The following is an 11,798-nucleotide window of genomic DNA, read 5'->3' as shown; positions in this document are numbered from 1 at the left end:
AGAGATATATCTCTAGATCCAGAGATATATCTCTAGATCCAGAGATATATCTCTAGATCCAGAGATATATCTCTATATCCACACACACACACACACACACACACCATTGAGTTGTACATTTGCAAGGGACCTACTTCTCCAGTGGAAGCCATCTCACAGCGAAGTACAGGATCTGCATCTCTCAGTCGTGGCCAGGAGAACATGGGTGCCTGGTAAAAAGATCGAAAAGAGCAAGAAGTTTATTTTGACAAGATTGTGAAAAAAGAAAAGAAATGTCACCAAATGTGAGCTAATACTAAAGCTCTGTCCCTTGTTTTTTTGAAGAGACTCCAGTTTACAGCTCTAACAAGCTAGAAGATTAATATTAGGTTTGTGGGATAAGTTTCCAAAAATAAATCAATAAAATCTTTAACTGAAGTTGAAAAAATGGTTTCCAAAGAACAGAAAAAGAAAACTACAAAAAAGTGGCAGTCAATTAAGAATATTCTTTAACATTATTGGTCAGTATCATGCATTATGGTTACAGTCTACTGAAACCATTTCAGAGATTTCATGACGCTGCCACCTACAGGTGGAAGAAAGCTTGTCATTAGGAGTAACAGCTAAACCACGCAACAGCTGTTTGTTTATGGACTACAGAAAAGAAAAGGCAAATACTGATAAATAGAGTGTCAAATTAATACCAAGTAGAAACAATTCTTTCTACAGAAATGAGAAGAGGAGGCATGGTATAATACAAGAGAGAACCGCTATGACTACTGCCGTGGACAACATGAAAGAGAAAAGTAGTGATGCTTCTCAAACTGCAGACCACCACGAATAGGGTTGTGGCATTGTCTGTCCACACACACACACACACACACACAGGCAAGGGCCACTTGGGGGGCGGGGGATTCATCCTTGAAGCGGGCTATCTAATCAGTGAATGTAATGTTAGCATACTAATGTAAGAAGGGACGAAGAGAGGGGAATGCAGACAAGGGACCAGCATCTTTATCGTGCCTTTGTTCAAAGAGTCAGAGAAAGGCAGGGAAGTATGCAGAGATAAAATGGCAGAATGTAAAGAAGAAAGAAAATGAAATGGAGAGAGGGCCATGTATTGAGAATGAACAACAACGAGGGAAGTTTTAATGACGGAGACAAAAACAGATATAAATTCAGAAAGACTGACAAAGACACATTTGAAGGTTTCCGAGTAAAACTGTCCATTTGTGAGTCAAATGAAGTACCAATTTTACCTGCCACAAAACTGTAAAAACCCAAGCAACATCATCCAATTCTAAATCATTAACACTAAGAAGAAGAAATGAAAATGGAAATATAATGTAGGCGCAAACAAAAGGGGAAACACAGGGACGTGTTAAAAAAAAAAAAAAAAATGCACTCACCGACATCTGTCAAGATTTAGCCGTCACGAGATACGAGAAGACAAGCCTTCATAAACAGAGGCTGCCCAGTTTGGCCTATAATTGCTTGTTCTTCAAATGCAATTGAGTGTGTGGGATTGTATGATTGTTACAATATTCCAGCTTTTCCAATCTCAACATCCTACCACTCGAAACAGAGTAGAACTGTGAGTGTCCACAACATGAATCGTGTTATCTTCGGGCACCAGCTGAGCTCCAGTGGAGAAGGACATGAATCTAGCAAGACATTTTCATGTAACATTGCTGTTGTTGTTGTCTGCTTTACTGGAAAAAGCACTTGTATGAATGTCTTTATACTCACAGATAAATGGAACTCAGGAACTTGGTAGATTCAGGATTCTTGGAAGACATTTTAACAAATACGAATAGTGAAGACAGTTTTCTGAAAGTTGACGGCATCTTCATTCTAAGAAGTAAAACGACTGCCATTCTGAGTAAAGTGCTTTTTCTATTACAAATGCAATTATGTGGTAATTTTGAAGTTTTTAACTGGCTCATGCTAGTTGGTTGCATGGCTGTAAGGATTCTAGGAAACAAATAGTGCCTGGATAGTGTTCTTGGTAAAGCTGCACACTCACTGCCAACTAGGGGTAGGCCCTCTGAGGATTGTGTTGCAAGTAGATAACTGGGGGTGGTGTCAATACCATTAATGGGCAGTGCCAAGTTATATAGCATTGGATCCTAGAGAACTTGCTGGTGTGAACCCAAGTGTTCCTCGGTGCCCTTTATCATTAGAACAGCTCTAACACAGTAAAAGTTTCATCTTCATGGTGATGACCTTTATATTTTGGATATTTAATATCAATTTTGATGATACTGAGGGATTCAAATAATATAATTAAACAATTAAAAAAATAAGAAAAGACTTTTTAAAACTTTGTGAAATGCAATTTAAAAAGAATGCAATTTCTGGTGAGGAATAAATTAGGACACTCCCACATCTAAAACACTTAAAATGGTTAAAATCCCACCGGTGTATCACGTCAGGTGCACATGATCAGTACGTGCACCTGCATTTTAAAGGAGCATTTTAAAGGAGCCTTGCCCTATTTAAACCTCAGATTTAGTTTGGTGTGCTCCTGACTGTTGAAGTGAGCGCTATGGTGAGATCTAAAGAGCTGTCTGATGCCCTCAGAAAGAAGATTGTGGCCACTTATGAGTTTGGTAAGGCATTCAAAAAGATCTCAAAAGAATTTGACATCAACCATTCCACCATCCAATTGTTTACAAGTGTAAGACATTCAAAACAACTGCCAAGATTCCCAGGGCTGGCCGTCCGAGCATATTCATCCCCAGAGCAGAGCGCAAGATGCACAAAAATCCTAAAATGTCATCACAGGAACTGCAGCAGGCTCTGGCTACTGTCGATGTGAAAGTGCATGACTATCAGAAAGAGACTACACAAGTTTGACTTTCATGGTAGGTGTGCAAGGAGGAAACCTTTGCTCTCTAAGAGAAACATTAAGGCCAGACTGAAGTTTGCCAGAGCGAACGTAGAGAAAGACCATGACTTCTGGAATTATGTTCTTTGGACAAATGAGTCTAAAACGGAATTATTTGGACACCAGAACAGTAGACATGTTTGGTGTAAACCAAATACAGGCAAGAACCATCGCCTTAGATCGAAAAGCGTGGAAGATAATCGTTGGTCAAGCAAGAGAACCTGCGGCACCTACAGCAGCGTACTGGTTGCGCGGCAGACCACCGCCGCTGGTCGCCCGCTAAGGACAAGAAGAAGTACGGCCTTCTAAGAAAAGAACCTCATACCAGCTGTGAAGCATGGAGGTGGCAGTATCCTAGTTTGGGGATACTTTGTAGCAGCAGCACCTGCAGCCCCCCATAATAGAATCCATCATGCATCTGACTGTGTATTGGGGGGTGCTTATAGAACATGTGAAACCATCTGTTAAAAAATTAAAGCCGAAGTGGAACTGGACACTGCAACATGACAATGACCCAAAGCATACCAGCAAATCCACCAAGGACTGGCTAAAAACTAAGTAGAGAGTCCTGGAATGGTCAAATCAAAGCCCTGATATTAATACCATTGAGATGCTGTGGGGTGACTTGAAACAGGCTGTACATGCAAGAAAACCCTCAAACATCTCACAGCAGAAAGAATTCTGCATTGAGGAGTGGGGCAAACTTTCTTCTGATCGTTGTCAAAGACTGGTAAAAAGCTACAAAAGGCGTCTCACTGAATTTATGTCAGCCAAAGGGGGCAACACTAGTTATTAGGGGGTAGGGTGTCCTAACTTTTTCCTCCATTAAAATACAAATTTTTGTTCATATCTTTTTTTGATGTGTAAAATGTTTTTAATTATTGTTGTTTAATTGCAATTAAGTCACTTTCTTTCCCAGTAATACAAACATGATTGGACATTGATATGTGAACATTTCTTTAGAAAGAGCCACTTATTTAATTGGGTGTCCTAATTTTCTCACATGACTGTATGGTGCAGGATGGCTCTGTTATGCTGCACCTCAGTCACCTCAGTGGTAAAGCTTGCTGGAAGGTGCTCTGACTGATCATCACTACCAATAAACCCCAGTTAATATTATTCCTGTGGTTCTCCAACCAGTAGTTGATATTTATACACATGTGTGAATAAAGGCAACACAACTGTGAAAAGCTGCACAGTCTAAAATGTTCTTTTCTTCTTTTTCATAAAATCACACCACCAGCAGGGGAAACAGCAAAGCACACTTCTAATTTGAGAACCGTTTTTAGTTGAAAAGCTTGGAAGCATATAATTGGGCAAACTAGAAACCATTATAAGTTCTTCTTTTTTCTTTTAAAAGAACGGAAGGAAAAAAAAATCTGTTTGGGCAAGATTTTTCTTACACTCACACACAGAAAAAAATAAAAGACATCTGCCAAAATCAGAAGGGTAGCTGCTGTGCATCTCAGTAGCATGCAAGACTTTAAAATTAATTAATTAATTTAAAAAAAAAAAACAAAAACAAAAGAACAACAAGTTTCTGCTAAGTTCAGGCTGAATTGGGTCACTCTCATGTTGAAAAAAAATGAGAATGTGAAAGAAGATGAAAAAGAAGAACTATTTATCCCCCCCCACCCCCACCACCCAGAAAGCTGACCAGAATTCTTAAGGAAATCAATTTAAAAAATAAAATAAAAATCTGCCCTCGCAGATCACCTTATTATTAGGTACATCTGTTCAATTGCTTGTTAACATAAATCATTATTCATAATTATGTTACCATCTTAATGTATTTAGGCATGTAGACGTACTCAAGACGACCTGCTGAAGTTTAAGCGGAGCGTCAGAACAGTAAAAAAACTATGGAATGGTTTTTGGTGTCTCACAGGCTGGTCTGAGTATTTTAGAATTTTGCAATGTACTGGCATTTTTGCACGCAGCCAACTGGTTCAAAATAAGAAAAAACGTCCAATGAGCAGCAGTTCAACTAGTTATTTTTACCTAGAGAAGCCAGGAATCAGAGGACAATGGCCATACTGCACAGAAGACATCTCTAAACGCACAACATGCCAAACCTTGAACCTTGTTTTCTTAGCACACTTTGGGGCCCTTAGTTCCCTACTAAGCATCATTTAAATAGCAGAGCCTACGTAAGTACTAATCCTGGCCATGCACACTCCTTTATGACCACGTTGTACAGATCTTCAGTTTCCAGCAGAATAACACACTAATGTCACAAATCCCAAATCATCTCAGACTGGGATCCAATCCAAGGGAGCACCTTCGGGCTACGAGGGAATAGGGGTGTGTCTTGGATGTGCAATTGACAAATCAATAGCGACTGTGGAATGGCATCATGAGAGCATGGTCCAAAATCTCTGAGAAATGTTTTGAGCAACTTGATAATTTTATGCCATGAAGACTTGAGGCAGTAATGAAGGCAAAAATGGGGTCCAACCAAATACTAGCAAAGAGTCCCCAGTAAAGTGACCTTTCTGAGATTCTATTAACTGGCCAGGAGTTTAAGATTGGCCACTCCTTCAAGCAGTCTCCACAACAAACCATAATCATTTTTGTACATTTTTAACAGTATGGACTAGTCATGCATGATAAGAGGAGTAGACTAAAGCGTATATGTGGCCCCAAACTTCTGGTACCTGCATGTACCTAAAAATATGAAATATTTTGGAGCAGTTTGCACAGCACTTTAAAAAGCAGGAGCAATATTTGAGTGTTTAAAAATTACATAAAAGTAACCAAACACCAACTGGCAGATATACCTGTGCCACATGCTTTGGTGCCAGTATCATGAGTGTTACTAACATGACCTCCTCATATTTAAGTGTTTAAGAAAAGTGTAAGTCCAGCATGCTGTTTCAAGTGTACATTTTTCTCCTGGGTCATTAAGCTCACAAGAATTTGTCTTAGAAGTTACCATAATACAGTAATTCCCCATGGTCAGGGGACCAAGCATGTAGTAGCTGGAACTTACATTTCTTCACTAAATGGCTTTGAACCGGGGAGCGACACCAAACCATCATATCCTGCTCAAATGTTGTTTTCATGCTCTTTCTCCTCCTGGTATCATAAATACAAATGTGGTGTTATTCCTATGAGTTTGTATATGGAGACAGAAATGACACAATAGGGACTTGTTAGTGAAAAGAAAAAAAGAAAAATAAAGAAACATTGCTTCAAATGAGGGGCCTTCAGAGGGAAAACAGGCTGCAAGACTAAAGCTTGAGAGGGAATAAGACTGATAAATGACAGTGGTCTCTCTGGTGGTAATAACATGTGTCTTGTGATGATACAGTGAGGATAAAGGTGGTGAGAGGGGATATACTGATCAAACACACTTTAGGGCACTTTTGCTGGATAAGGTTGTTGTTTTTTTTCGACAATCACTCTGTCTGCAGTCAGGTTTGATGTTGTGGAAGAAACATGTTTAACAGGAAAAAAGAAAATTAGCTCTGCTTTGTTAAAACAACTCAAATGCACCGAGGCAAGGTTTCAAAGAAGTCCCATATCAGTCAGGGGGTATGAAGCCTGTGTCATATTCTCCAAATAAACTCTGGAAGTCTAAGCCTGGCGCATGGAGAATTCAGAGCTCTGATTAATATTCCTTACCACCGCGCAGACTGGAAATTGAAAACTTTAGGTGGTGGGGAAGAGTTGGGGATTATGCCTGCGTGATTGGTTTCAAACTACAACCATTGTTACAGCAGCTCTGTTGTAATTAGAGAGAGAAATTACTTCAGAAAAAATAGCTTTTGAACAGCTGGCGACACGTAAACGCTCTCATACCCAGTCTAAGAAGTAAGCCTCCCAGTTGGTATGAGAAAGCCAGGTACTATTCTCCTCATCATGCCTAGGTATAACGATGAAGGAGTAATTGCTGTCTTTGTTATGTGAGCCAACGCAAGCTGTATTAGTGCAGCCTGCAGTACGTATAACAATACCATACATGTAAGGCTCTAAACACGAACTCATTTACAAACCACACAGGATAAGGATATGGCAGTTAGGTATTTTTAAGGAAAGGTAAATGACTCTTTCACACAAAACACTTGTTCCCTTTAAAGTCACCATTGTGTTTGTGGTCTGATGCAAACTACAGGGGTTATAGGAGACCGCTAGAGAAATCTGTGAAATAGTGCAACCTGATGCTCAGTGACAGCGAACTACCACAGTATCGTTGACTTGCCCTGCCCATTTGCAAAACAGAGAAGCTTCACCTCCATTTGTCCAAACTGGTGTTTCTGAGACAGCCAAAATATGCAATATACTATACTCTATCAAATTATACTGTTTGTTCATAATACAAGATGATGTTACAAGATTATACCTTGTAATGTTAAAAACACTGGTTTCTCTCAGCACTGTTGCCTCACAGAAAGACCCCGGCCTGATGGTGGAATCGAACTCAGGACCTTCTTGCTGTGTGGAGTTTGCATGTTCTCCCCATGTTTGTGTGGGTTATCTCTGGGTACTCCGGCTCCCTCGCACAGTCCAAAGACATGCAGTTAGTGGCATGCAGTTAATGGTGATAGGTGAATGTAAGTGAGAATGGTTGTCTGTGTCTATGTGTTAACCCTGCGACAGATTGGCAACCTGTCCAGGGTGTACCCTGCCTGTTGCCCTAAGACAGCTGGGATAGGCTCCAGCCCCCCTGCAACCCTGAATGGATAAGCAGTAGAGAAAGAATGAATGGATACTATTTTCTTATGGCCCTAAAACCCAAAAGTCAGGATTATTAAGTGAAAAAAAGAAAAAAAAAAAGAGGGGGGAAAAAATGAAAAAGAAAAGAAAGCTGGTGTTAAGCTTGATCTCAAAATAAACAGCTGCATTTTATAACACCACAGCACAAATACTGTTGCTACTCAATTTAAAGAGGCTTTCAGTGTGCAAATAGAATGAAATTCAGAAGAACTAAATCATTTTTAATTCATTTGTTGCACTTTAGAGTGTTAACAATGACTATCTGTGTAATTTCTCAAGCTAGAGAGCTAACAACATGTTTTGGCCTGAAGTGTCAGGCGACTGCTTTAATGTACACACATAAACACAAAAGTGACATCTGAAGAATTTCCTGCAAGCGCATAATGGAACCATGGTTAAATTTCTATTACATTAGTGTGTACAGACTCTAATGGGCATGGGCTGAAATAATGAAAAATAAAAGCGGTTCCTTTGTCTGCTCAGCTATTCCATTTTTTCCTGCACAGAATGACACTGAACACACAATTACACAAGTGCGTTGGCAGCATTTGTGCCCACTGGCAGCAAAATGGGCTGAGCACAGGGTTCCATGGGCACACTGAAGAGAGTCCTGAGTACTGCCAGACTGGAGGGGGAAAAAAAAAAAACAAAAAACAAAAACCACTACAAAAAGCAGAAGGGCTGAAAACAGGGTCACCCGACTCTTTGCATTGACAGCTGATGACCAAAGGAGAATTTAGGGCAGGCACTTAGGCTGACCGGAGCAGCACTTGGGACATTTTGGCTGATCACAGGAGCTACTCTGTGGCCTCCTGTGGGTTGAATCACAGGGCTACTTGGGCTGCTCAACAACAGCAACAGTTTATGTCAAAACCTTGCAAGCCTGGTATCCCAGGTGGTTAATTTTGTAGACCTCCTTGGACAGAGGCACCGCTTGGCACCAGGCAAACTTTACACTACAGCAATGGAAAAGTTTGCAATGACAATCAGAGAGACCACACATCCCTAAGGGGGCCCCACCTGACTCCAGTCGCTCCCACTGCAAGTGGCGTTTCTGATTCTGTTTAAACGAACGTAATGAGTGAGGCTAGCCAGTGAAAAAAAGAAGAAGAGTTAACCTTCTGGGAGTGAAGAAAAAGGAAGACAGCAGTGAATAGAGCTGATAACAATTAAATATAGCTTTAAACACTGAATGGTCGTACTCTCTCCCGCTCTCCATATTATACATTATTGAGCTACACACGTCTGTGTTGCTACCACGGACGTCGCACGCTCGTACGTCAATGTCATGAGACACTCTCACAAACAAAATCACGGTTTAGTAACGCAGTAATGCAGCATGCTTACGGGAAAGTAACAGTATTCTAATTACTCTTTTAAAATAGTAATCCCTTACTTTACTCATTACTTGAAAAAAGTAATCGGCCCATCTCTGGTCCTAACACCATTTTACTATCGGTACTTTATTAAAATTTATTAATACTATCAATTAATTCGACCAACTATGAGAGGTTAGTAAGCTGTTATAGCCTACATTGCTTTTCCATTCTTCATGCTTGGACACAAAGACTTACAGAGAGTTGCAATTGTGTTTCCTCACTTACGCTTTCTTTTTTTAAAACTCATTTTGTCTATAATCCAATCCATTCTCTCTGCACCCTGAAAAACATCAAAATAACAAACAAAAACATTCAAAGAAAGCCAGTCGTGCATTTCCCAGCTGTAAGCTGTAAGTTTTCCTTCTTACTTTGATTCCGACGTAGTGCACGGGAATGATGGGTTTCTCGAGCGAGGGAAGGCTGGCCTCATCCAAAGGCTCTCCCACCATCACTTTGGTTGCCACGTTGATAAAGTCGACACCAATTGTTTTGGATACAAAAGGGAAGGAGCGTGACGCTCGCAGATTGCATTCGATCACCTACAGGATGCAATATACAAAAATATAGTCATCTGAAAAAAAAATTTTCTCTTCTCTTTTTTAAAAAAAAATAAAAATAAGAAAAACCGATTCTTTCAGTATACCATTAACTTTAAATTAAGGTTACTTAGATAAATAGAAATATATAGATTACAAATGCATAAATATACTATACAAATGGCCAGATTAGATACACACACATACACACAAATAGTGGGCGTGCATGTGCGCTGTGGCTGAACACCAAAGCTGAAGGCAAGGTTGATTATTAATTCGGCCAGCTTTGCCAACCATTTTAAACAACAGGGGATTTCATTTTGTGAGTGAATTGCATTAGCTGAAACCAGGTGTGAAAATGTCAATCTGTCTTTTTAGTCACACACTGAGAGATATACCTACCATGACATCATTGCCTTTAACCAGAAATTGAGTGTTAAATGGCCCAGAAATTTCAAATGCGTGCGCGATTTTTCGGGTGGCAATTTTAACCTAAAAGAAGAAGGAGGAGAAGACGAAGGGAAAAAAACCACACACTTAAAAATCAAATAAGACTGTTTCAGTTTGAACACAAATGGAGAACATTAAGAGCATAAAGTGCAAGGTAAACTGCTTACTCAACATGGATTAAGAAAAAAAAAAAACAGTTTGAATCACTAAAGCTGCTTTCCATTCTGCCAGTTTTGATTTCCTTTTTTTTTTTTATTTTTTTATTTATTTATTTTTTAATGGACAGATGCACCCTTTTCATCAGGATACATTTTATTGATTGGTTGCGTTTTCTGCTTATTCACACTGTTGTGTTTGTGACAACAAACAGGGATGGCAGTACCAGCTCTGGTTCTAACATAACGACATGTGCATGGGGCTGAAAAAGACCTAAAGCAAGAGACACACATGAAAAGCTCATTTTGTACCTAAAACTGCAGGACTTAAAGTAATTAATACAAAAGAATATAATATTCCAAGGCACATCCCCCCTCACTTAGCTATAAATGTGAAACTAGCTTTAAATAAATATCATTAAAAAAAAGAAAATTCCACAGATGATCGACTGTTTTGTAGACTGTTTCTTAAACCATTTGAATTATGGTCTCAATCTGGAAATTTGTTGAACACTAAATAATTTCTTTATATGTCATTTTTTGTGCGTCTATAACACACTGGACACTTTCTACAAGGGAATATGCAATGTGCACCGTGTCAACTTTAAGGTGACTTAACTGACCTTTTCCTGTGCCCCTTGGCTAATGGTCTGTGTTGGCAGCATTAGGGTAGCATCTCCAGAGTGCACCCCAGCATCTTCCACATGCTCCGTTATGGCATGAACCAAAACCTAAAAAGACACACCCGAACGCATGCAGAAACATTAACGGAGTAAACTGGGCACAGAATAACATTTGCAAGCAGCTCACAGCTCTAATAAGACACAAAAATGTCTGTTCAAAGCAAATACTCCTTTCACAGCCTTGGTCTGTTGACCAAGAGGAAGTTTCCACATTTAAGGAAAATCGCCTCCAGATTTGATGTTTTCATACATACAGTATGCCACAACAGAAAACTGTAGCATTAACGTACAGGGAGCCACCTTGACGATGACGACTGCTGCATTGTGCATGTGGGAGAAACAAATAAATTCAGCAAGGTCAACACTGTTTGAGACAAAGGCCTTGTATTTGTTGAAACAATGTACATTGATATAACTATGTCTGAATAACTTCCAAAATTTCACCCAAAGGAAAGAAGATCTATATTGCCAAGCCACTCTGTATGTGTGCGAGTGCGTGTGCGGGTCTGTAAATGAGCTGCCGTGTCATTAGCTCATTTAAACTGCTGCTAACCACGGCATTCATTAACACTCTTCAGATAGAGCCTGTAATTAATACGTATTATCTCTGACTTTTTTACTCTCCCCCACACATACGCACACAGTCTAGCTTCAAGTAATGAGTCCTGTTTGGTATTCAATGAATGGACAGCTTGTTAATGTGATACTGAAGATAAAGGAGGGTCTGTATTCAGAGAAAGCAGAGTGAGAAAATCTACCATACAACTGAAGAGCCCACGTTCAAAATGACACCCTTGAAATGACTCTCACAGTCTAAACAATAGAAAAATAGACAAGGCGTTCAGGACAATTACCTTGGTGGCTCCTTCGCCTACTGCAGCTTAAACTGCAGATACAGTTATACAAGAATTAAAAAGTTAGACCACCAGCTTGTACTTTAATGTGAAATTACTGTAGCACTATGTAGTGTTTTCGTCTGCAAGGTCAGATTCATATGTAGGTGTCAG

At 39.7% G+C, this 11,798-nt stretch overlaps 1 protein-coding gene across 3 annotated transcripts in view; it reads right to left on the bottom strand.

Moving 5' to 3' along the window:
- The window catches only part of cps1 (carbamoyl-phosphate synthase 1, mitochondrial), a 61,803-nt gene that overhangs the window by 12,481 nt on the left and 37,524 nt on the right, over positions 1-11,798 (bottom strand). For 2 of the 3 annotated variants that reach the window (XM_005723279.1, XM_013908385.1), the window contains 4 exons: positions 10,732-10,839; positions 9,906-9,995; positions 9,336-9,506; positions 135-209 (listed from right to left, as the gene is read on the bottom strand). In XM_005723279.1, the coding sequence (XP_005723336.1) occupies positions 135-209; positions 9,336-9,506; positions 9,906-9,995; positions 10,732-10,839 (444 nt within the window). Of the gene's footprint in view, positions 1-134; positions 210-9,192; positions 9,248-9,335; positions 9,507-9,905; positions 9,996-10,731; positions 10,840-11,798 lie in introns of all 3 variants that reach the window. The other variant, XM_005723280.1, reaches the window with a different exon arrangement.

The sequence above is a fragment of the Pundamilia nyererei genome, unplaced genomic scaffold (assembly GCF_000239375.1).
Source record: "Pundamilia nyererei isolate P.nyererei 1_Seehausen unplaced genomic scaffold, PunNye1.0 scaffold00009, whole genome shotgun sequence".
Lineage (NCBI taxonomy): Eukaryota > Metazoa > Chordata > Actinopteri > Cichliformes > Cichlidae > Pundamilia > Pundamilia nyererei.
The sequence above is the reverse complement of the archived record's forward strand: the minus strand, read 5'-3'. Positions and strand labels throughout refer to the sequence as shown.